This window comes from Ambystoma mexicanum, chromosome 6p (genome assembly GCF_040938575.1).
Source record: "Ambystoma mexicanum isolate Mex_15411 chromosome 6p, UKY_AmexF1_1, whole genome shotgun sequence".
Classification (NCBI taxonomy): domain Eukaryota; kingdom Metazoa; phylum Chordata; class Amphibia; order Caudata; family Ambystomatidae; genus Ambystoma; species Ambystoma mexicanum.
This window is the reverse complement of record NC_090935.1, coordinates 1,173,595,947-1,173,623,534: the sequence shown is the minus strand read 5'-3', so window position 1 is coordinate 1,173,623,534 and position 27,588 is coordinate 1,173,595,947. Positions and strand designations below refer to the sequence as shown.

The 27,588-nt window shown below is 43.2% G+C and overlaps 1 protein-coding gene across 1 annotated transcript in view; it reads right to left on the bottom strand.

Annotated features, from left to right (window-relative positions):
• LOC138510277 (transmembrane channel-like protein 2-A) overlaps positions 1-27,588 on the bottom strand; it is a 1,079,160-nt gene that overhangs the window by 411,522 nt on the left and 640,050 nt on the right. Inside the window, exon 12 of the mRNA XM_069625812.1 lies at positions 1,113-1,292. Within this exon, the coding sequence (XP_069481913.1) occupies positions 1,113-1,292 (180 nt within the window). The remainder of the gene's footprint in view (positions 1-1,112; positions 1,293-27,588) is intronic.

Genomic DNA, 27,588 nt, shown 5'->3' with positions numbered 1-27,588 from the left:
GTGATTACAACCAGGCATGAGCAATTGATTTTAGAGATACTTACAGATAACACCTGAGGCCTCGGGGCTACTGACAGCTTTCTCAATGACTAAAACGAACTTAAATGTTCTGCATTCAAAGACTGAATGACAGCGAGGAGGTGGGGAAGTCAACAGAAGTGTGGTGTGCAACGGGGCGACACCAGCACCTGGTTTGGGAGGTTATAAGCCCTCCTACCTTGTGGCAGTTGGAGGCAGAAGGCATCCCTGTGCCATGACTCTCAGCCGCAACACCGATCTGAAAGTGTGCTAAAGCAAGAGTCTGTCAAACGTCTCCAGTGACATAGTGGAGTACTTACAATTACACAATCATTAACCTGACAGCATCAGCAAACGTACAGTAGCAGAGGGTAAACACGTGACCAGGCTATGGCAATGTTCCCCCTATGATGAAGCCTTAGACTTAACTGCTGGGATCGGCTCTTAGATGGCCCACACTTCCAATGATTGACATCACATTGTGACACTAAATATCCTATGAGTTGGGATGAAAGATGCATCTGACCAGCCAAAAGAAGACATACTAGCTATTTAAACTCCTGGATTCAGAGGACGGGGGCAGGTTTGATTGGTAGCCCACTGGCTTCCTGGCCCCGCTCATAGCCAGCTATAAAAACTGTCATCCAGCCATGCAAAATGTGTATGCTGGCTCCCTCCTTAGTGGCGTCTACAGAAGACACAGTTGGGAAAGCTGTAAAAGAAAGTTTGCTCAGGAAGGGTTCACACAATGTGTGTCGCCTTTATATATTGACTATTGCACAAAAGGTTCTAGGAGCCCTTCTACCAAGAACGAACACAGCCAATGATCTATGGGAAGGTGCCCACTTGCGAGGGTCAACAACCACGTTTTAGCTCACTGACTATTCACGGAGGAGAAATATTCATTTGCATCTCAGTCTGTGTCCCACCCACAAGGGTTGCATGCCCTGCTATTAATTTGGTATTCATGGTTATATTGCACCCTTGCTGAAACTACTTGTACTTTCATTAAGTTGAGGTTTTCCCAAGTTTGACAAATCAACTAAATATTGCATGTGCGTGTGTGAAACATTTATGAACGTGCTCATTCTTACCTTTAGATTCACATCATCAATTAAAGCAAGCAAAAAAGTATAGAGATTTCCAAGAAACAAAGCAAAGATCCGACCAAGCTGCCACTTTAACGCAACCCGTGGATGGTAGTCTTCCATGACAGCGATTGTTTCAAACAATGGAGGGCAAAACATTGATAGCAAGGACATAACGATTTCAACCTGCCGAAAGACAGAGAAACAAGTTTGTTATTGTGTCCTCCAGCTTCACAGCAACACATGTTTATTTTATTTTTTAAATACCCAGTTAAGCTATACATAGGTGTACATTTAAGTAAAATGCGGTCTTATTAGTAAGACCTGCCTATTAGACATAGGCCTGCCTCTGTGCAATATCGATTGTTTACATGTTGATGCGTAAATAATTCAGAGATCTCTGTGTGCTCCCAGGTTCCAATGAATGTTTAACTCTCAAAATGCAAACAACCATAAATGTTGCCCTCCATGTCTGTGCATGGCGGGAGGCATTTGTATGCAGTCCTTTGGAATCTGTCGTCTTTTAGCAGATGTGAAAACTGTCAGATTTAATTGGTGCCACAAGCGTGGCTGCCCGCATCAAAATCAGATGTGGGCCGAGATGGTGTTGGCTTTGTGGCATGGAATGGACAAGGGTGGCCGATTTGATCTTTCCAATACACGCCACACTCTGTGTCACAAATCCAAAAAATTCGTATGGTGCATTGAAGACATGAATACCATGTTTACACACGCTTTTAAGGCAGTGAGCAGAACTCCCAATACAATAAAAATCACACTCCAGCAATTTAGTGCAGGCACAATCATTGTTAGTAAAGTTTACATTGTAAATGCATTTAAAAAAAAAAAAAACATTACATTCACATTTGCATGTATCATTACAATGAAATTAAGGAAATCAATTAAAATAAATATGAATATAGTATACATCACCAAGTGACTGTAAAGGCAGCCTGAGACATTTCTATTGGGGGAGAAGGGGGGTTTTCGGACATAATTCAAGATTCATAAATGTATATACTGAACACTGAAATGTATACATTACATACTGAGATGTTTATCTCATATATTGAGATTCATACATTAGTTATTGAAATATGCACACTGTACACTGAGATACACACTTTATATTGAGAGGAATAAAATGTATACTGAGATACATGCATTATCTATTGAAATAGATACACTGCATGCTGGATACATTCAGTGTATACTAAGAGGTACACTGTACCCTAAGGTACATACGTTGTGTACTGAGATGCATATAAAGTATTTTGAGATGAATACATTAATTAATGAAATACAGGCACTGTATGCTGAGATGCATACATTATATACTAAATTATATATGTACAGTATACTACAATGCATGGATTGTGCATTGAAGCATATGCACTGTACACTGATATAGTTTTGTACATTTAGGTGCATAAACGGTATATTGAGCTGCATATATGCTGAGATATACCCAATACATACAGAGATGTTTACACAGTATATTGAGATGCATCCATTTTATATTGAAATACATATAGTGCAGCTTGAAATGCATACATTGCATAGCAACTTATGGTGAGATGTGCATGCTACATTCTAATGACTCATACACAACATGCTGAAGTGCATGCATGACATAATGAAAAAAATGCTTATACTGTGTGCAATGAAACATATATGTTTTATTGTAATGCATCTACAACATAATAAAAAGGCATACTGTAAAATGAAACTTCTTTTACACTCCATGTCAAAACATATACAATCATTATTAAAATGTGTACGCTATTCACTGAAATCTACATAATTAAGGGCTAAGCACCTGTTCCAAGGGTTACAATGAGTGATAACGGCCCAGGGCCAGAATTACGGGCCCAAGTATAGCAAGAACGTTTAACTAAGACCCTTGGGATGTCATCAACCGTTCCAGCCCTTGGAACAGGTGCTTTACGCTATTAGCACCCCCGGGTTTCCAATCCAGAAACCCAAGGTGATAAGAAAATTGTATTTTCATTCAATGTAGGGATGCCACGCGCGTACCGTTCATTGAATGAAAAAACTGTCTCAAGAAGGCCACCATGGATTTGGAAGGTGGCCTCCATACGGAGCCCTTCTTCCATTTCCATGGCAGCCATGGAGCGGCAGCAACAGTGCAGCGGCAGTTGCTGCTGCAGAAGTAAAGAGGTAAGTGGGGCTGGGGATGGGGTAACGGGTACATTTAAAGAAAAGGGAGGGAGAGGGGAAGATGGTGGAGCGGGCGGGGGTAGTAGCCTTCAGGTTCCATGGAACGCAGGCTTGGATCACTAGATTCAGCCCTTGTTCCAAGGAATCTTATTGGCTGCTCCCCCACCCCATGTTGAAAGATACACATGATATATTGAATCATTATACACTGTGGTGAGAAGCTTTCATATAGTATGGTTACACCTCATACATCCAAATGAACTCTTTTTCTTATACACACACTACTGAAAATGTCACACGGTTTACAGTCTTGAAAAAGAGATTAATAATATCTGAACCAGATACACACCCAAAGCCAAGTGGGAGGGAAGTAAATGCGGCTGGCAAAATCAAGAACTGGGTCTCTGAGATGACTGCAACGCTAAGAAGCCTGCTAAATACCAGTTAGGAAATCTTTGGGAATATTTGGTTTAACATATTGCGATCCTTGAATCACTGAGTCACTTACTCCTCAAACCGTTAGTGCAAGTATCTTATTTTGTTTATATTGGAGATACAGCCATCTATCCCATTTTTGTAAATGCAAGTGTCAAAACTGACAATGAAAAAGACTGATAATAGGAAGCTTATTTGAACAAAAAAACAGTGTTTCATCCATGCAAAAAGGTTGAAGCTCCGTCTCACTTCTTGCAAAGGCTTTGGAAAACAAATAGCTTGTTTCAGATGCAAGTACTGGCAGTTTTCACTAATTCAAGGCCCAAAAGGCTACTTCTTTAGCCTTTCCAAAACTAAATTAAGATGCCACCCTTCTGTACCTATGAATAGCATTTCTGACGACAGCACTCACTAATGACTTGTTGTTTAATAAATACAAATACAAGTATACAACTATGATAGCTAACATTGATGAAATACAGTCAGAGACAACTAAGCCTTTCATCTTGCTGAACCAAAAGAAAACCAAATGAAAAGGGTGCTCTGACAGTAGCTTGCAGAGGGCTGTACCCACTGTGCTTTAATGTAAGCTTCATTTGCTTGTGCAAAATAAGGGGTTAGCTTGTGCTCGTAGCTGGTTGTTTTGCAAGCACTGAAATAGACCTGTTCATGCCTATTAATTTCAACAACCCAGGGTCCCCAGACAGCCTGGCTCCAAACCACCAGGGCTTACATGGACGCTGTAAGGGTTTGCTTGGGCTTAAGCCTCAGAGAGTTTAATCCAATCTCAGGCTCTCACAAGCATAGGTAAAACTTCTGATGGTCACTTATGTATGTGCAATATTCTCCAACAAGAGTATCAAATGTCTGTTTTTGCATCATATGTGCAAATTTATAAATATGGCCTAGAGTATTTTGGGTATTTCGAGACAGAAATAGTGAAGTCTATTACACAAATGACTCACATGTATATGCTAATGTATTGCAACATGTTTTAATGTACAACAGATTTCAAGATGATGGTTTCAAAAGACCACACGAGAGCATGATATGCTGAATTTAAATAATACAGGTTCCAACCAGCTGCTTTTGGTGCTAAATGCATTAGCAATATTTATTCATACTTAGTAATATTTTATTTTTTTATTTGAAGTATTACATACACTTTTGTTTGGCATAAAGTTATGCATCTATAAAAAAAAAATCTTTGCACCAAAAATACATGATTAATGGCAACTGTCTGCCTTGTCTCCTTTTATTTACTATCACCCAGGACCATTTTTCTTTAATTAATATATACATAGGTTTGGATGGGGCTATTTCACAAGTCAATGTAACTAACAAACCACCAGAAATCCTGGGCTTCCAATAGACAGCATGGGTGAGGTGCAAAAAACAGCCAAAGCACTTGTTTCCTTAAAATGAAAAGTGCAACATATTATTGATTTAAAATCCTAAAATCTCTACACTTCACAAATGGCAGTGGCAGCAATCCCCCCAAATTTTCCATCATGCCATGCATTCCGCACCATAATTGAAACTTTGTCACACATGTTTCTATTACAACACAAGTCTCCCTGGTAATAATGCTCTTTGCTTCCTAAAGCTTGAAAGATCCCCAACACATGATAAGGGGATCTATGCAGAAGTACAAATAGCAAATGACAAAACAGCCACCATCTTAGAGTGGCGACAAAGTCCGTACCATTTGATGAAAACAAATGAAATAAACAATAGTCTACTTCAAGATCCGAAATGTCAATAGAAACTTTGACTATAGATACTTTAAAAAGCTAGAGCTTTTCCCACATTACTAATATGTTAACAAACACATCCACTAAAAAAGTGCAAGTGCAAATGAATACAAAATAATTTTACAGTGTATTACATCAATGGGAATTCTTACAACAAATCTAGGGTCTTCAGATTTACACCTTTGCCAAGCAATTTGATCAGCCAATTAAGGAACAATTGTTGATCTGACATTACATCTAAAATGTTTCCAGTAAAGTAGACATCACGTTTGGAAATTGAATCCTCGGATCCAGAGATGAGACCTACGTGTCTGAAATGTTTGGAGTTCAAGCTCCTCCATATGAACAACAAGATAGAATGCAAAACATGAGGAAGACCACCAAAAAGAGGAGACAAAAGAAACACACAAGAACGGGAGGAGATCACCTGGAAGAGACCTCCCAGAGTCGAACATCACGCTATGGGAGAAGTGAAAGATCGAGAGGCAGAAGCTGTACAAATAGAAATATGAATTGAAGATCACCAATATCTCTGATAGCGTAATTTCAGCTACAGAACAATCTGTGTTAGAATTAGGATTATCTGTTTTTACAACCTCCACCTTTGATTTTGTGTCTACTAGTATTAACTTAATAACATTTATTTGAATGTTAAAATTGACCAAATACTGTTTGACTAATCCAACAGCAACCTATTCTACTCTAGACATGGAGGCTGTTGTTATAAACCTTTTATAAGTAAAATATATATCTACTCTAATTTGCCTTGATGAGTTAGATAATATGAATAAGGACTATAGAGCTGACTTGGATGGCTTTGACAGCTTTGTCAAATTTGGCATACCCACAAATTTGACCTCTGAGAGAGATTTCCAAATCAAATCCAAGTTTCAGAAAACAAAATTGATATTTTTGAAGACTTAGTCATCAAAGATCTTAAAAGATTATCCAAGGTATTACCCAAATTGTTCGTTTACAATTGTTCGAATGAACAATTGACCAAATTTAAAGGGTCACAATTGACCATATATATATATATATATATATATATATATATATATATATATATATATATATATATATATATATATATCTGTTTGGTAATATATATATATATATATATATATATATATATATATATATAGGGGTTTTGGGGGTTTGGCGTTAGGTGGGGGGTTGTGGGGGGTTTCCCCCCACATATATGTTACAATTGACCTTCACAATTTGGTAAATTGTGAAAAGGTCAATTGTAATTCGAACAGTTGTAAAACGAACAATTCGTATACAACCTTATCCAATAATTATAATGGTAAGGATTGGAATTTAAACCTGGAACAGCTAAAAGCAATATATTGTTTAAAAATTGATGACACCATTGTAATTCGTCATGCAGACAAGGGTGGTGGACTAGTTATCAGGGAAAAAAGTTACATTTAGGGGAAGCTTACACGCAGCTATCTGATATAACATGTTATGAATTGATTAATGATGTTGTTATCATGCAAATTAAAGTGAATTTTGATACTATAGGGGCTTATCACGAGTTGGGCGGTAATGCAGCGGTTTTACCGTCGAGCGTTATTAGCGCTAACTCCAAGCTCCCCGGCGGATAGTCCGCCAGATCCCGAGTTTGCGTGCACACGCGCAGGGACATGGCGGTAGCACAAATAGCGCTCGACAGAAAAAAGTGCCCAAGAACCCTTAAATCCAGCGCACTGTGTGCTACCGTCATACTGCGTTAATACTGTGCGGGAAACGCGTCACCACAGGAATGGGAAATAAAGCGGCAGCCATCTTGGAAATCACAATCCATCGGATATCACAGCCCCTGCAAGCATCCACCCGTGGGAAGAGTGAATTATGTCACAGGAGCGCACTAGGGGCAAGTCAGCCCTGGACAGGGTTAGAAAACTAAAATTTAGTTACCAGGAGCTGGCCGTACTGGTTGAGGAGGTCCACCATAATGAACTGCAGCAGCACAAGACAAGTGGGCAGTGTCATGCACAGAGCTGGAGGAACATCAGCCAAAGGGTGCCTGCAGAGGGGCATGTGCCCTGGGATGGCGAGGACTGTCGCAAGCGCCTCAATGACTTGCTTGTGGGAGTCCGCGGCATACTCTCACAGCACAGGAGTGCAAGCAGGGGCACTGGAGGAGGGCCACCACCACCCAAACACACCCTGGGAGGAGAAGTTGACTGCCCTAATCGACATGGGCACCATAGAGGGAATCGGTGGAGCAGAGGCAGGCACTGGTATCAAGGCAACTGCAGGTGAGTCCCACCCCGAATGCATGTGTCTGAAAGGACCACACATGCAGACCCTGAGTGAATGAATGTGAAGAAAGTGTGTGAGGCACTGAAGACACCCATAACTGAGTACTTGAACCACTGAACCGTGGTGCCTCCTAGACTCCCCTGCACATGCAGTGCATCAATACAAGGGGCATGGGACAGACATCCATAGCGTGGGACAGCTACGTAGAGTGTGAGTGCGCATGAATACACCCCCAGGACCTTGAGTATGTTGCATCCCAATCCCGCATGTGATGATGGCACACAAACATTTCCATGCAGTGTTCCTCCACACTCACACATTCCACCAATTACTACATGGGGATTGAACAAAATGCAAGTGCCATGCATAATTGCTACTGCCTACAATCCTACTTGATGGCATGAACTGCTTGATACTTATGTAGGTTGCCTTGAACTCAATCCACACCCTATGTACCCCACAGGCACACGGCAATCTTCACGGGATGACGATGACGGTGAGGAGGCCACTCCATCACAGCACCCGAGGCAGCGTACCTCGACCAGAACCACCAACCCGCACCGGGGCCGTGCCGAAGGGAACCGACGCCGGACACATCCCACATCACTAAACCGCAGCCCAACCAGACCGCTGCAGCACCCACATTCCTGCAGGGTATCAGCGCCTAGTTCACCCCAAGCCACCATGAACACTACCAATGCAGAGGGAGTCACCTGTGGGTCAGAGCCCGATGTGGGACTGACACCTCCAGCTGTGTTTTAGGCAGGGCATTTGCATTCCCCCAGAAGCAGTGATGCTGAAGGGATGGGGACACCACAGGGGACCCCAGGGCCAGTCACACAGGGAGCACAAACCCCACGTGTGCATGTGCATCGTGTCTGCACACCAGAGCCAGATGTAGACACACCATCATATGGCAGCCCTGAAGACCGGCACTCAGAGCCGGCAGCCCCATCCAAGCCACCAACATGTCCCCATGCAGCCCCCCCCACAACAGCGCACAAGTGGCAGGCTGGTACCTACTACACCAAGGGTGCCTTTCGTCACACGAGCAGCTGTGATGGGACGTCTGGACATAATTCAGGCCAAACAGGCAAAAGTGGAGTCCATGGCCAAAGTGCACAGCCGGCGCATCAAGGCCATCAGCGCGTCACTACGGCATGGCTGCAAGTACATTGCCAGAAACAATGCGTGCACACGGAGAGTGGTGGAGCAATGCACCCCAGCCCTGACAGGGTGTGGCCAAAGGGTACGGGAGTTGTGCGAGGCAGAGCAGACAAGGGAATCAAACAACCTTTTCTGTCAGCATCTGCAGGCAACCGGGTCAGTCCCATCAACCTCCACTACACCCACGGAGGAATCCCTTGAGCCTTCACCTAGGCGCTGTTCATTGCGCAACCTGAGATCCCGCACACCAGAGGGGCCAGGACATGGAAAGCGCCCACAGCCATCATAGTTGGACATGGCTTTGTTGTGGGTACCCTGAGAACATGCACCTACCTGCACTGTTGTGTGGAGTTGACTGGGGGAGGGGATTGTGTGTTGGGTGTTCACTGGGGGAGGGGGGATTGTGTGGTGGGTGTTCACTGGGGGAGGAGGGATTGTGTGGTGGGTGTTCACTGGGGGAGGGGTGATTGTGTGGTGGGTGTTCACTGGGGGAGGGGAGACTGTGTGCTGGGTGTTCACTGGGGGGAGGGGGGATTGTGTGCTGGGTGTCACTGGGGGCAGGGGGGATTGTGTGTTGGGTGTTCATTGGGGTTGGGGGGATTGCGTGCTGGGTGTTCACTGGGGCAGGGGGGATTGTGTGCTGGGTGTTCACTGGGGAGGGGGGATTGTGTGTTGGGTGTTCATTGGGGTTGGGGGGATTGCGTGCTGGGTGTTCACTGGGGCAGGGGGGATTGTGTGCTGGGTGTTCACTGGGGAGAGGGGGGATGGACAATCTTTGAATAAATCACATTTAAAATTCATACAAAGCATGGACAGTTGTGATAGTGATTAAGTGCTCTTTAATCTTCAAGTGACATGTGCAAAATGTAGCCGTCACCCGTATCAAAGAAAATTATCAATCAAGCCCTGTCTGGCCAACCTCCCCTCCCTCAGTCCATTTCTGTGTGCACGTGCAACACCTTCTGGCACATCATCATCTTCACTCCCATCCTTAGGTGGCAGCACATGAGCATCGGGGGCAGTGGCACATTCCTGCGACAGTACATGTTGTGCAGCATGGCACATGTCAGTACAATTTTTCCAACTTTTTCTAGTGCATACATCAATGCCCCTCCCGTACGGTCTAGGCACCGGAAGCGTGCCTTCAGCAGTTCAAATGCCCTTTCCACGCAGATGCGCGTACGTCCATCGGCAATATGTATGCCCACTCAGCTGCAGTGTATGGATGACGCACAGGGGTCATGAGCCATGTTTACTGGGGATATCCAGAATCATCTGCATGGGAGAGAAAGCAGGTATGGGGACAAGGTAGGTTCAGTGGGTGCACAAGGCTCAGTCATCAGTGACATTGTCAGCAGGATCAAGTTTGTTTCGAGAAGGTCATGCTATCTCATTGCAATGTTGGAATAAAACCTTTGACTTCCAGGACATGTATGGTGTGAGGTTGCCATACAGCTGTTTATCTATGTATTTGTGAGTTGTTATGTGCATCACACTCATGTATTACATGTGGCCTACTTATCATTTGGTCACTTACATTGTGGGGTGTGCTGTGCTAGGAGCAGCATTGAATCAATGCAGTACTTACAACTTGCTACGCTTCTGTTTCTAAATGTAACAGTACTCTGTCCCTTGTCACTGGAGGAGGCGACCCTTACATCTGCTTGTGCATGCGACATGTGGTTAGCCCATGTGTCATAGGCATTCCCTTTGGCTGCTGTTGCATTTGCTGGTTGCCACTATCATGTACTGTTCTCCAGGCATGTGATTGGCCAATCAGGGGTCAGTGTTTCAGGGGTTTACATTGTCGTTAGTCAGACTACTTTTGTGCAGTGCTTTTGTGGATGTGCCGACTTTCGTTTAACATTGGCATGACTGTCGGGTGGCCAGGGTGGGATGTCTGTGCTGTGTCAGGGTGGGAAGCTATACTGCAACACACACAGGAGGCTTTGTGGTAGTAGGCCTTCCATATGTGACTGTGTTGCCACATGTCATTGACATCCAGACTGGGTGTGTTCCGCTGTGTTGGACATGTCCAAGGGTTCTCGTGCAAGGTACATGCATGGAAGTGCTGCAGTGATGGTGCTGCCTATTGGCATGCAGGGAATTCACTGTGTGTGACCAGCCCCATCAGATGTAATTCAACATGCATTACGGACTACATTTGTACTCACCCAGCATCCATGTGTTTTGGCCTCGATGCCTATCCATGTACGCTGGCAGGGTACTGTTGCGCAGGACCATGGAGTCGTGGGTGGATCCTGGGTAGCGGGCACAGCAGTGGCTGAAGGTGAGGTCAGGGCTACATGTCATCTTCACATTCAGGGAATGGTAATTTTTCCGGTTTCTGTAGGCTGCCTCATACGCCTGGGGTGGTACGAGTGCTACATGTGTGCAGTCCAGGGCTGCTATTACATTCAGAACTTGGGCAGTGGCATGAAATTGACCCTTCAGCTGGTTCACCTGTGCCTGTGTGGCTGGCAATGCAATGTGCTCATTCACATGGATCAACAGTGCATCCAGCTCCTGTCCCAGCATGGCACTGAAAGTGGACTGGGCCATGCCGTGCATCATGGCAATGGTGTGTTGGTAGCTGCCAGTCCCGAGGAATTGTAGCACGGACACAAGCTTCACAAGCGGGGGTACTGCTGTGCTGATGGCTAAACGGCAGCCGATGTCAGCCTGGATTGTGTCCAGCAACTGGGTGATGATTGCCCTGTCCAGCCTATATTCGGTCACCAACTGGCCATCAGTCAGGGCCCAGGGTGTTGGCCTGGGCCTGGGGATGGCTGGCCGCCTTGCTGGTGCACTCTCCTCTTCCTTCTCCTCATCCCCACCACCTCCTGCGCTCCCAGGGCCCTGGCCTGTTTTGCTGGCCTCTGTAGCTCCAAGCGCAGCAGGTAAATGTCCACATCAAGTCTCCCGGCTCCAAATGGCTGCATGGTGTTTGGAAGTGTGTGCTGTGCAAGGGTGGGTCTTTTGTAGGCCTCTGATTTGCATTGGTTTCACCTGGGCCCTTATTGCTGCCTCCTCCCTGCTCCTGCTGGTGTAATGGTGTTGGGGAGGGTGTGTTGTGCATGGGTGGATCATTTGGAGGCCTCTGATTTGCATTGGTTTCACCTGGGCCCTTATTGCTGTCTCCTCCCTGCTCCTGCTGGTGTAATGGTGTTGTGGTGGGTGTGTTGTACATGGGTGGGTCCTTTGTAGGCCTCTGATTTGCATTGGTTTCACCTGGGCCCTTATTGCTGTCTTCTCCCTGCTCCTGCTGGTGTAATGATGTTGGGGAGAGTGTGTTGTGTATGGGTGGGTCCTTTGTAGGCCTCTGATTTGCATTGGTTTCACTTGGGCCCTTATTGCTGTGCCCTGTGTTCTTTTATCTCCAGCATTTTGCTGGGGATATTTTCGGCGGATTATCCGTCGCTTTTCTGGCGCTTATAGCGCCTATGTCAGACTTGTGATTGCTATGTTTTAGCGCAAATGGATACTTGCACTTTTACAACCGATGCTTTTACAGCCGGCTGTACTTGCGCCGGCTGTAATGGTGCCAGTGGTATTTGTACTCGTGATCCGACGGACCCTTAAATTCGGTGCTGATAGCGTTACCGCCGATTTTAAGGGTTACTGCCAAACTCGTGATGAGGCCATATGTTGGATGAATGGAAGACCAGCAATTTGCTGGATTGGGAGAGGTACTATTTTGAGATGATAATATCCAGTGAACAATGTTTTTTAATCTGTTATCCAAAGTGCATAAGTCCTTACTCAATCCTCCAGGTAGACCCATAGTCTCCTCCTTGAATTCACTACAAGAAACTACTTCGAAGTTCTTAGACAATCATTTCCACCCTTTTGTATTGGATCTTAACTCATGTATTAGTGACACAGTATGATTATTGGATACATCACAAGATCTCCAATGGGAACATTATTATTTATTTGTCTCCCTTGATGTGAGTTCCCTAGATATGAGCAAAGTGCATGATAAGAGAATAAAGCCTGTGAATAATTTCTAAACACTTGCTCTGTAAGTTATAAACAAGATAATTAAATGATATTGAAGATGTTACAATTGTGTCTGGAATGCAATGATTTTTTTATTTGAAGGAAAGTACTACAAACAGAAACAAGGCACTGGTACGGGTTCTTGCATGGATCCAACATATGCACATTTATAAATTGGCTGGTTGGAGGAGACAGCAGCATAGTCTCTGTCATTAGATAGGTTTTTAGATCACATTATTGTTCGGCATTGTTTTATTGATGATTTGTTTATTATTTGGAAAAGGTTCCATGTATACGTTAATGGAGTATGTTGGGATGCAGAATAACAACTTGTTGAATTTTGATTTGACAGTACTTGCCAGTACTGACCAAATTGTATTTTTAGATATGATTTTTAAAAGTGGTGAATAACCAATTGGCAAGCCAGTTGTAGAGGAAGCTCAATGCTTCCAATTTGGTGTTACATCTAAGGAGTCATCATTCTAATACAATAATTAAGAAGCATTTCTTTTGGATACTTTCTGAGATCCACACTAAATCGCTCAAGAGAAGGCGATTTTATTCAGGAGGCTTAAACTATGCAAGAAAGTGTATTTGCTATAGGTTACTTGCTTCAAGCAGTTGATGGTGCCTATCTGAATGCCAAAATAAGGAACAGAAGTGATCTATTAAAGAAAAAACAGAAAGTGAATTATGAATCTAATACTGTTCGATTCATTATTAAGTATAATCCACAACTGAAGGCGATTAGTAACATTGTATCTAAACATTGGGCTCTCCTCAAAAGTGACAAAGATCGCTGTGGCGTGATAAGTGATTATGCACAGATCACAATTTCGAAGGCACAATCATTAAAACAGATTATCTCTCTGAGAATGATTGAGACTAAAACCAGTGACAACAATTGTCTCTCTACCATCAATAAATCTAATGGATTTTATAGATACAACGAATGCAATATATGTGACTTAGCTATCCAAGACAATGTATTGACATATAATAAATCCAAACCTTGGCACATGAAACATCGAATTACCTGCCTAAAGCAATATGTAATTATGTGATTGGGTGCCCTTATAAACGGAACTATAGTGGCTCCACCATATGTGCTTTCAAAATGTGCATATTAGAACATATTAGAGCCATAAAAAACGATGTAAATTACACATTGGTTGTTCATTTCACAGAAAAGTATAACAGTGATCCAAAAGTGTTGTCCTTTTTAGAATCACACATATTCCTAAACATGTTAGGAGAGGGACTAGAGTATTGAGATTGTGGCAATTGGAATTAAAATTCATGGATTTTTTGTAATACTCTGAAACCCAATAGACAAAATTTGGATGCTGAATGCATGTCTTTTTAAACCCTCAGAATTGTGTTAAGAGATACATTATTTGGAGTTATGAACTAATTGGATGTTGAATTGAGTTCACTTGTGTTTTTCTGTGATGAGTTGTATTATTCGTAGATTTTAACATTACTGGTGATTATTAATTTGTTCACTTGCGCTTGATTTTTAGTTTGGATGATTTTGGAACATACACTTTAATTGTCATTAGGTTTTTGATATTGCCTATTCAGGCGTGGGTTTGATCTCCTTTTGAAGAAGTCCATAAACTCTTTATTGATTGTTGTTACGCTCACCTGGTCTCTACGGGGACATTGGGGCATGGTTACATCCCTTCCTGGAACTGGTTCCCCTTGGTCAGGCTTCTTCCCCTACTGCTGTGGTGTGGACTGCGCTGGTTGTAGGTACTGCCCCTGCTAGAATATGAGAGGTTGTGAGAATGCTGTGATATGAATGTGGTCTCCCTCGAACCCTTCTCAGAATGTGGTGAGCATGCGCCTACCCAAATAGTCTCACCTGTTTCATTATGATGGCGAGCTCTCCGCTCTGCTTCTCACTGCAGGGGCGCTTTTAGAAAGACAGAGTTTCTTCACTGGTCCATGTGCGTGGCAGACCAGACTGGCTGTGGCTGAACACTTCAAAGGTAACTATCCTTTGATAATGGTTATTTTCTGTATCTTTTTGTAATGTCTTTTTCCTTGATTAATGTGCATATCTCTTGTAATGTCTTTCCTTTTCCACAATAGGTGATATGAGGCCCAGCGGTTGTTGTGGTTCAAGAAGCGAGCCCCAATGGAGAAAAAGGGAGTTCACCATGTCCCAATAGTTGGTAAGTTTGGTTCTTAGGTCAAGCGCGAGGATTGGTTTGAGCGCAACCTTAGAGTAATGTCTTTTTAGTTTTTCTAACCTTATTTTGTCCTTTTCTCTTGCAGGGATGGCCTAGCGAAGTCAGACTGGAATGCTGTTATCCGGAGATCTGCCGGCGGATGAAGGATGCCTGGATCCACGATGAAGCTGGCTGAAAGTGGACTCACAAGCAGTGTTGTGGCTGGGAGCCGGAATAAGGTAAGGGTGCGCTCCAACTGCGGTTGCTGTTGGAATCAGATAAGGATGAGTTCCGACTGAGGTTGCTGTTGGAATCAGGTAAGGATGTGTTCCGACTGAGGTTGGTGCTGGAATCAGGTAAGGATGCACTTCTACTGTGGTTGCTGCTGGGATCATGTAAGGATGGGCTCCGACCGTGGTTGCTGTTGGAATCAAGCTGCTGGAATCAGGTAAGCTACTAGAATCAGGTAAGCTGTTGGAATCAGGTAATCTGCCGGAATCAGGTAAGGATGTGCTTCAGGCGGCAGTGAGCGTTAAACTGCTGTAAGCAGACTAACGCAAAGTGCCTGCATGGGGGCGGGGCAGGCTTAAATAGCCTGGTCCTGGACACACCCATTTGTTCCAACTCCTGGCCCCACCCTGCCACTCCTAGAGGATGCTGCACGTGCAGCCCCATTAACTCCTATGGCCAGCCCGACCTGGAGGCAGGTGGAGGCCCTGCAGGGAAAAAAGGCACGAGCACCAGAATAAAGTGTGCAGAGCACACTTACTCATGACCCTGGAGCCAAAGGTGCCAGGACTGGGTCCAACTGGAACTTTTATGTGGTGGAGCTTGTGGTCCTTGCACAGTAGCCATGACAGCAGACAGCACTCCCTCTCAAGGCCCCCCTCACGGGTGCTCTTCCTCCTGGTCCTGGTCCTGGCTTGGAGGGGTTGTTGCAATGGAATTGTCTGATTAGTCGTAGAGCAATAACGTAGTCACTAGGTTCCCATGTACGGTCTTGAGGTCCATAACCTTTCCAGTCTATAAGGTAGTACAGTTTAGATCGTACTATGTTGGAATCCAGAATAGTCGGGTGGTGCCTCAATCTGAGTACCTGGTTTCATCGGTTTCAAGAGAGAAACATGGAACACCGGATGAATCTGCATATTAGATGGTTAATCTAATTTCATGGCAGCAGGGTTAATTATGGCTTTGATGGGATAAGGTCCCAGGTACCTGGGGCAGAAGGCTCATGGTCTTTTCAAGGGTATGTTCTTGGATGCCAACGAAACTTTATCCCCAACCTGAAAATGTGTAGCCTCTCTTCGGTGTCGATCTGCAAACTTTTTCTGTTGTTCTTTGGCTCTGGTCAGATTTTTAACTGCTTCTTTAAGGGTTTGAGTGATTGTTTTGTGCAAGGTTGTAACTGCTGGCATTTCTAATTCGTCTCGTCGAGTCAATCAAAAGTGGAAGTTCGAGGATGTCGACCATGCATTGTGTATAATGGGGTCTGTCCGGTGCTAGTGTCGATGGCATTATTGTGGGCGAATTTGGTCAACCAAAGGAGCGTTTTCAAGGACTCTTCAGTTTGTTGTAATACACCTCAGGCATTGCTCCATTGCCTGGTTGGTTCATTCGGTTTAGCCATTTGTTTAGCGATGATGACTCGTGGATAGCCGGAGATCAATTTTGGCTATTTTACAACACCTCTTCCAGAGTGCTGAGATGTATTGCATTCTGCGATCTGAGACCAATACCGATGGGAAACCGTATAACTTGACAATTTGCTCCACAAATACGGTGACAAGGGCGGAAGCAGTGGGAAGCCCCTTTAATGGAATAAAATGGGCCATCTTGGAGAATAAGTCTACAGTAACCAGGATTGTGTTGCACCCATTGCAGGGACGAAGATCGGTGATAAAGTCCATAGACAGGGTATGCTATGGTGCTGGGGGTACAGCCAAGGGACGTAGTAACCCTGCTGGACTTAACTTCTGATATTTGTGTTGCGCGCAGGCACCACAGGTCGCAATTAATTGGGCAATGTCTTTTCTCCAGTTTGGCCACCAATAGCCCTTTTTTATTTTAGCTCGAATCTTGGTAATTCATGGGAGTCCTTCCACTAATGATTCATGGTCATTTGCTATTATCTGGTCTTGTAATTTCTAGTCCGGAATATATAGTTTCCCTTGAAAATGGGGCAGATCATTTATGATGGTGTATCGGTCTCCTCTAGCTAGCTACTCTTGTTGTGCTGTTTGGTTCATCTGAGATTGAAGATTGGTTTTCAAGTCATCCAAACAGGTGGTTGCAGCGATTTGCTTTTGGATCCGTTCTTCGGGAATGATGGCCACAGGCTTGGATGTCGTGAAAGCTTCCTTGTCCTCACCCATGTGTGATAGAGCATATCTGCTTTCCCTTTGCGTACTCCTGGTCAGTAAGTGATGGCAAAATTGTATTCGGCAAAGAAGAGAGCCCAGGGAATCTGGCGTGAGGATTGGGCCTTGGCATTCTTCAAGTATTGTAGATTAGGGTGATCTGTGATGACTGTGACCATGTGTCTTGCTCCCAGAAGATAGTGTCTCCATGTTTTGAAGTCTCCCTTAATCACTAGTAGTTCCTTGTCAGTGATTGCATAGTTTAATTCTTGCACAGAAAACTTACGGGACCAAAATGCTATGGGATGTAATTGGCCCATGTCAGGGTCCTTTTGCGATAATACCGCTCTGTTGGCTATGTTAGAGGCGTCTGTTTCGACCACGTATGGCAGATCTGGTCGAGGGTGTCGAAGAACTGGTGCTGTGGTGAAGGCAAGTTTCAGCTTCTGAAAGGTGTTCTATGCTTCGGGAGCCCAGAAGAATTTCTTATTTTTTCTCAGTAGGGAGGTTCTTGGATGAACTATTTGCGAAAACCTTGAAATAAATCAACGGTAACAATTGGCAAATCCGAGCACACAATGTACTTCTTTTGTGGATGTTGGTGATGGCCATTGAAGGATAGCATCCACCTTACGTGTGTCCCTGTGTACCCCTCATGGAGTGAGCATGAAGTCCAAAAATTCAACTTCCGTTACATGGAAGAAACACTTTTCTAATTTGGCAAAGAGCCGATGCTGTCGAAGCTTTTCCAAAACTGCTTTCACATGACCGACCTGGTCCTACTTGGATGCAGAGTAAATAAGAATATCATCTATGTAGACGAGTGCGCAAACGTCCAATAATTCATGAAGCACATTGTTCATAAAGAAATGGAATGCCGCTGGGGCATTACATAGTCCAAAAGGCATAACCTGGTACTCGAAAAGCCCATATTAGGTTCAGAATGCGGTCTTCCACTCGTCCCACTTTTTAACTCTCTAAAGCCGATAGGCGCCTCGTAGATCCAGTTTACTGTAAATTTGAGCATTCTTCACCTGGTCTAGAAGCTCCGGGATGAGTGTCTGGGGGTATATATTCTTTACCGTGATTTGATTAAGCACTCTATAATCTATACAAGTTCTTAGGTCGCCCTCTTTCTTTGGTACGAAAAAGAGAGCTAAGGAGGCAGGGGACTTAGACGGGCGGATGAAGCTGTTAGCTAGGTATTGATCCAGATAACATCTCAGATGCTGGTTTTCTTGCTCTGTTAGTGCATAAATTCGGCTGCAGGGAATTTGTGCTCCAGACACCAGATCGATCTGGAAGTCATAAAATCTGTGTGGAGGCAGGGTGTTTGCTTGCTCTTTCTGGAACACATCCTGGTAATCCAGGTATTCAGGGGGTAGGGAAGCAGAGAGCCCCAAGGTAGATTTTACCTTGAGTTCCCGGCTCTTCACATTTCTGTGGTAACAGATGTTAAAAGAGTGTGGTGAGCATGCGCCTACCCATATAGTCTCACCTGTTTAATTATGATGGCAAGCTCTCCGTCCTGCTTCTCAATGCAGGGTTGCTTAATAGGTAGACCGAGTTTCTTCACTGGTCCATGTGCATGGCAGCCCTCACCGGCTGTGGCTGAACAACTTCAAAGGTAAGTATCCTTCGATAATGATTATTGTCTGTATCCTTTTGTAATGTCTTATTACTTAATTATTGTCCGTATCTCTTGTAATGTCTTTCCTTTTCCCCAATAGGTGATATGATGCCCAGCGGTTGTTGCGGTGCAAAAAGTGAGCCCCAATGGAAAATCAGGGAGTTCATGATTTCCCAATAGCTGGTAAGTTTGGTTCTTAGGTCAAGCGTGAGGATAGGCTTCAGCGCGACCTTAGTGTAATGTCTTTATAGTTTTTCTAACCTTATTTTGTCCTTTTCTCTTGCAGGGATGGCCTGGTGAAGTCAGACTGGAATGCTGTTATCCGTAGATCTGCCGGTGGATGAAGGATGCTTTGATCCGCGATGATGCTGGCCAAAAGTGAACTCCTGATTAGTGTTGTGGCTGGGAGCCAGAATAAGGTAAGGGTATGCTCCAACTGCGTTTGCTGCTGGAATCAGGTAAGGATGAGTTCCGACTGAGGTTGCTGTTGGAATCAGGTAAGGATGTGCTCCAACTGCAGTTGCTGATGTAATCAGGTAAGGATGCGCTCTGACTGAAGTTGCTGCTGGAATCAGGTAAGGATGCGCTCCTACTGTGGTTGGTGCTGTTATCAGGTAAGGATGAGTTCCGACTGAGGTTGCTGTTGGAATCAGGTAAGGATGCGCTCCGAATGTTGTTGCTGCTGGAATCAGGTAAGGATGTGCTACAACTGCGGTTGCTGTTGGAATCAGGTAAGGATGCGCTCCTACTGCGGTTGCTGCTCAGATCAGGTAATGATGCGCTCCAACTGCGGTTGCTGCTGGAATCAGGTAAGCTGCTGGAATCAGATAAGCAACTAAAATCAGGTAAGCTGCTGGAATCAGGTAAGGATGTGCTTCAGGCAGCAGTGAGCGTTACGCTGCTGTAAGCAGACTAACACGAAGCGACTGCATGCGGGTTGGGCAGGCTTAAATAGCCTGGTCCCAGAGTCGCCCATTTGTTCCAACTCGTGGCCCCACCCTGCCACTCCAAGAGGATGCTGCATGTGCAGCCCCATTAACTCCTATGGCCACGCCCGACCTGGAGGCACGTGGAAGACCATGGGAAAAAAAGGCATGTGCACCAGAATAAAGTGTGCAGAGTACAATTACTCATGAGCTTGGTGCCAAAGGCGACAGGACTGGGTCCAACTGGACCTTTTATGTAGTGGAGCTTTTGGTCCTTGCCCAGTGGCCATGACAGTTGTGAGAATTCACATGGGTGTGACACACTCTAAAATATATATAATGTGGAAAAGATCTTGATTTTTGAAGTTTGTACAGTGCTAGTTTCTCTTGAAGTTTTGTATCTTAAACTAGACTATTGTTTATATCATTAATTACCACCACATGGTACATACCTTCTAGCCACTGTAAGATGGAGGCTTTTTTTGCTTTTGCCATTCATACACATGCATATATCACCTTTTAACCTTTAGGAAGCAAAGAGCTTTATTACCGGAGAGCCTCAAATTGTAATTGAAACTTGCCGGACGAAGCTCGGAGTGAGGGGCGGAACGCATGGCATGATGAAGAATATGGGGGGATATTGCTCCCACTGCCATTTTTAAAGTATGAAGATTGTGGAATTTTAAAGCTATAACATATTTCACTTTGCACTTTAAGGAAACATGTGCCCAGGCTAGTTTGCTACCTCGCCAATGCTGGCTATTGGAAGCACAGGATATTTGGGTGTTTCTGTGTTACATTGACTTGTGGAATCGCCCCATCCACACCTGGGGGCACCTGCTGAACTGTGTAGACTGAGCGACAGAAGAGTTGGAGCAGAATTTTACATATATATCCTCAAAAAGGCAGAGTGACTAAGAATAAAAAGTGCATTATATGTTTGACGAAAATATGTCATTTATGTCATCACATGTGATTGCAAAATTTGGTATATACAAAGTACGAAATTGGAGGTGAAGCCGAGAATATTGCAGCACATGAGAGCAATAAAGAATGGAAATATGACATACCTTATAGCCAAACATTTTGAAGAGAAACATCAAAAGGTCATGTCATTTTTCAGATACTTTGCAATAGACACAGTGACCAATAACATCAGAGGAGGAGATCAAGAAAAATGACTCAAACAAGCAGAAGCAAGATATATAATAGACTACGATACGAAGATCCCTAACTGTCACAACAGAGATGAAGAACTATACACATTTGTAGGTGATTGACACTATGAGAGAGACTAAGAACATTTTTGGACTTCATAATAATGATTAGAAATATGAAACTGACTTTTGGTAGGAACAGGGTATCTTTACATTTTTTAAATTATGTGATTGTATGTTTATGTTATGTGAAAGCACCTAACCAGCAAGAGACATAGAAACACCTGTGTGTTCATGTGCAAATACATCTGTAACCTAGATGCATTTTTCAATAAGCCACTGTAGAACTTGCAATGAAGTAACTTAACATGTATATCATTTGCACAGCATTATGCACTTTATTTTCTGTCATGTGTAAGCATTCAACCAGCAGCAGAAATTGAGATATTCCTGTGTACAGAATTATGCACTTTATATAGTAGAGAATTGGCAATACCCGCCTCTACGCTTGCAATGGAGGATGAAGTACCTGCCCACTCTTTAAAAACTCAGTAGGCAGTAGCTATCTGCACATTGCCCAAGGTCCATTTTTTAGACAGCGCTAGACACTTTATACAGTGGATGGCGGGAAACATAAAATGTATTAGAAAGATCAATTATAGTCAGAAACTAACCCTTTTGCACATTGCCCTCATGTCATATTTTGCACAGTACCATGCACTTTATCCAGTAGATGTATAGAGTATGTGAATTTGCCCAGTGACATTTCCATATCCCATATCATTGGGACCTTAATTAGGATAGGTGCTATTTGCACATTGTATTATGGTATTATGCACCAAGCTTTTTGCACATTGTCCTAGGTCCATTTCTTAGACAGTACTAGGCACTTTATAGTTTGGATGGTGGGAAATACAGAATGTATTAGAAAGATCGAACATAGTCAGAAATTAGCTCTTTTGCACATCGTCTCCATGTCACTCTTTGCACAGCACCATGCACTGTATCTAGTAGATGTGTATCGTATTTGAATTAGCACAGTGATATTTCCTTATTCCATATCATTGGGATCTCGATTAGGATAGGTGCTATTTGCATATTGCACTACTCACCGGGCTTCAACCTACGATGCTACAATGCAGTAGGAGTGATGTACTTTCTTTGTCTTAGGTGATAGTCAGGTTAACTTAAATGTATCCCTGCTAACATACCAGGGTTAGGAGGTATACTTCCTTGACTCAAAGAATGTCTCATATAGTTCCTTGACTCAAAGAATGGTTAATCAATTTGCCTATTTAAATATCTCTTTTACATCACTATAAATGTGAAACAATAGTCTCCTATAGGTGTAGGCACACATGTATTTGAACTGCCTCTGAAAGAGTGGGAGTACTAAAAGGAAGTGCAATGCAGATAGGGATGTAAATCGGATGTAACAGTGTCAACTCCATGTTACACATCCATCACGTGGGTATAATTCGGACAGTCGTATGAAGGTTTGAATGACAAAGGTTAGAAGAGTGTGTGGTGTAGATGTGGCTAGTAGTATTGTACCCACAAGGAGTTAGAAATACGGTGTTGTTCAGGCATAGAAATGAGAAATAGAAATTAATATGGCGTGTGCTTAATGATAGAGGGCATAAGAAGTAGTGATGTTAGTGGATTAACATTTATGTTAAAGATTTAAAATGTGGTGTTATTCATTTAGGATATTGCATAGTCTTCAGTAATGACAAAGCGTTACCCTGAATGAAACATACAATATGCCAAGATGGCACTCCTCTTGCATGTTGTTTGAAGAGAGCAGCCATCTGGGGCAATGAAAGGAATAAGGGACTAAAAACACACATATATGTAGAGTCCCGGCATGGAAGTGGTGCTCACTCTGATGAAGGTAAGAACGGGTGAAACGCTTTGGTGTTGTACGTCTCTTTACATTTCACTGGAACCCTAATAAAGATCATTTCTTGAACTTTGCATGAGCTGAGCAGATATATATTTTCTATTTGGAGTGAGTGCTGCCTAAATCTTACAGCAGTAGTTTTGCAGATGTGCATATTTATATATATATATATATATATATATATATATATATATATATATATATATATATATATATATATATATATATATATATATATATATATATATATATATATACTAATTTTGATGTCTGTGGAACATGCTCAGGTCCGCGGGCGGGCGCGATAACCATCAGCACTATCTAACATTATTGTATCATACAATAAAAACACCAAAAATATTCAAAAAGCACCACATAAATACATTACATTTATTAATAAATAAGAAGTGGAAACTGTATATGGAAGACATCATCAATCCACTGAAGTAGCATTTCCAATATAATGTAATATACCAAAACAAAATAAATATGCCTCCGACTGAATTACCTCACAGAAACTGCACAGCAAGAAGCAAGAGCATACTTACACAGCAGTAACAACAAAAGTTTATAAAGAAACGTAGTAGGTACACTACATTTATTTCATATACTTATACATTTTCTGTATTATGTACACTAAAACTAATATATATTTTTTAACACAGAAATGTCCAGTACTTTGGAATGGCTGGAAGAAAATTTCCTACGAGAGGAAATGAGTGAAGAGAGTGATATTAATGGCAGACACAACATTTCTGTATATAAGACAATTAATAACCATTACTTTATGTGTACTTAACATATGTTTTTTTTTTTTTATCAGATCAGACAACCAATAAAAATAATGCATCAAAAGAGATATTAGAATGGAACTAAAAATGGATTTGTTAATGCAACTGTTCAATCAACTAAGAGAGTGTATTGTGGACCATATTAGAGAAAACATTAAATACCACTGTCCCACATGTACCTCTCCCCCCTCTCCATGTCCCAGCCAACTATCCCTAAACCCTCCCCACCAAGAAATACAGTACAATGAGACTTCCATTCCTCCCTCCCCTCCCATACATCATATCCAAACCCCTAAGTCACCTGTATTTGTTTCAGTTTCTGCTTCCTCCTCTCTTTCCTCTCTTTCCTAATTGTTCTACTGTTAAATAATAATACAATTTTAAGTTTGTTCTTAGTGTATGCCTGTGTTTTCTTTTTTTTCTAAAAAGGCAGTCAGGGTGTTCGCGGACAGCGCAGGTGTTCGGGGTGCACTCAATTAATGAAAATGGGGGTGTCCTAAGGACAATATACCTGTTTGTACTGTCCGTAATTAAAATGAAGGTGTCCTTACAACACACAAGATGTCCACCTCTCACAATCACCCAAAATGGTGGTGTCCTAATAACACCCCCAGGGACTTCAACTTTGTTTGTAGAACACCTACGCACATGCGCATCACACACTTGAGTCCTTCGAACATCGCGCCTCTCCGCAACTGTCCACCGCACATATGTCACACTTTTAATTTGTTTGGTGACCTGAACATTGTCCGTAGAACACGCACGCGCATGCGCACAACTGTCACTGTGCATTTGGTGTCCTGCGGACAGCTGTCCCATTTGCGAACATGTCATCATGTTACCGCACCCACGCTGAGCATATTTCCTTATTTGTGGACACTGTACGGGCCCACAAACATTTAAAAACTGCTTTTTTGAGCCATCCAAGTTATTTTACAGTAAAAGTTCACCATTGCAAATGTCCCAGACAATGTCCCTGCCAATCTACATACTTGTTGGAACTTTTTAAGCCCATTCTTGGTATTCAAAGTGTTCAGGGACGGCGTGGGTGTTTGTGAAGCGTGCCCCAGCACCCCTATAAAAGGCCACACACCAGAGCTGATCCTCATTCTGCTTTTGGATTTACAAGATTTACAACAGGACAATTGTGCAGGTTGCTGTTCTTGGTTCCTCGTTCCTAGTTCCTGGTTATTAACCTTCCAGATGGCATCCCAAAGTGCTTCTGCTGCTACTGCCTCAGCATTAGCACCCCCACCCCTACCACCATGTCCCCAAGGGCCTACAGAGGGGAACTGGCGTGAGGATGCAGAGGAGTCGAATGAAGAGGATGAAGAGGATGAGGTAGTGGAAGTCCCTACTACTAGCACTCATCTCAAGCCTTGGGTGTGGCGTTTATTTACCACCATTGATGGAAAGTCAAAAGCTCAAGCGAACAAGGTGATCTGCACTCAGTGCCACATGATGCTGAGTCATGGCAAGGCTGGTTCGTATAGCTTTGGTACTAAATCAATGAAGTGACACCTAAAGTCATTCCACAGTGGGGCTATTCATAAGGTTGTACCTTGCGATAAACGTAGTAGGTTGAGTTCCTCTGCAGAATCCTCAGTTTCCACTCCTGTCACCACAAAAGACACTCCTGTGGGACAGTGCATCCCTCCAGCTGCCTCACAGGCCATTCATGATGCTGTTGACCCTTACCTTTCAAGGGTCACAATATTGTGCATGTACTGCAACACAGTACTCTACAGGGGGAGAACCTCCGGACTGCTTTCGAGACTGCGGTCAAGGAGCATCAGAAGGTCCGTGACCTACCTGAATAAGGCCCACCCTACATCTTCCTCTCTCCACCTGCCCTTTGTTATCCCATGGTTGGTGTCCCATCCTTAGCCTCCTTTCCCCTCCTTTCCTTGTTTGTTGTGTTTAAAAAACCCTAAAAAATATAAAGCAACAAAAAAACAAAGGCTCTTTTCAGAGGCAGCTTTCACAGTTTAAAAACAGAAGTGACAAATAAATAGTGCAGGGCCTGTCCATTTTTTTAGAAGTCCGCGGACATCTAAAAACTATGCAGTGCTGCCCTGTCACAACCATTGCACTTTTCTCTGGGAGGAAGTGGTGGCTCTGAAAAGAGCCTTTTTGAGGTGTTATTTTGTGCTTCAAAAACTTCAAATGGTCAACACCTACTGCAAAATGGATTGCTGGACTTCCAAAAAAGGTTGCAATGCATTTTGTATATTTTGCAGAAAAATCTGAGTAACATGTACTCCATCTCTGCGAAAAATGTGTGTGCTACAAAATATAATATTTTCATCCTGAAAAGAAGACACACAAACATCTTTCAAAAAGGCACAAACAGCCTTGTTAACATTGCACCTAGCTTTAACCATTTGTGGACCAAATGAAAAAGAACGCAGCCACATTTGTCTCTGCGCAATACAGGAAAAGATTACTAGTTTGGATACATGTCCATGACTTTCCCAAGTTCTTCTTTCATTGCAAATTGCAAAGGGATTCCAGAAACAATGCCTAAACTGTTCCTTCCATATGAATAATAATAATGTCTGGATGACACTGTGTAATCAAAGAAGCACAGACAGGTACCAAATCCACCCACTGCATTGCATGCACTCCATGCCAGTGCACTTCCATATGAGAGAATCCAAGATGTGCAGCCACTCCACAGCGATCTGCATGCATCTCCAGCAATTTATCCATGCATCTTCAAAATCCAGACAATCTGCTTTCTGAAACACACAGCCATAGCTATCTGCTCTTCTCTCAGGAAAAACACCTACTGACAAACTCTCCACTTACACAAAACACCCAGTAAACCTTATTGACCAATCCCTTCTCTGTTCAGTCTCATTTGCATGCCTCGCAACCCCAAAATCCCCATATGTAATATGCGCTGCCCACGAACACCCGCGCTGTCTGCGGACAAATCAAAAAATCTGAGCATAGGGAATGACAATTTTAATATTGTGCCCCATTTTCCCTTTGAGGTTGGCTCTGAAAAGAGCCTTTTTAAAAAATGTTTGCAGATGCTTCAGAAACACCCTTTATTTTGTTTTTTTGTTTTTTTTCTTATTTTCCTCCAAAAATCTTCACATTAGCTTCTCCAATGCAACCCGTACATTCCAAGACAGCGTGGCATTTCCCTTAAAAGATCAAGAAATGCCATCTTCTTTAAAATAAACAACATTACCTGAATCAATGTTGTCATTATTACAAAAGAAAATACCTGCTCTAAGCATGAAAACAAACATGCCTCGGTTGATTGCACACCTAGCAATATTTTGCTGACGACAAAAAACACAACAATTGTCCCATACTCCTCGAGGTAACAAAGCAGAAAAAATAACCTTGGCATTTGGAAGGACTTTCATGATTGCCTGAACCAGGTTTTGCAGATCTTGCAACAAAGTAGGAGCACTTACATAGTCCAAAAGCACAGAACTGCAGTGTAGGACAACTACATTTGGACTTGAAACCTAGCCATATCCTGACAAACTACTAGAATTGCCTGCAAATTCAAATTAGGTACAGTGCGCCACACCACATCCACTCCTTTTGTGTCAAAATAGTTAGCCACATTCCTAGATTTAGCATACTGCTCCAAACCATTCACAAACATATCTCCAACCACCAACGCCCTGACTTTCTGCACCTCCACCATCTTCACTACACAGAGCCCCTCTCAATACGAAGGAGAACCTCAACACCTGATT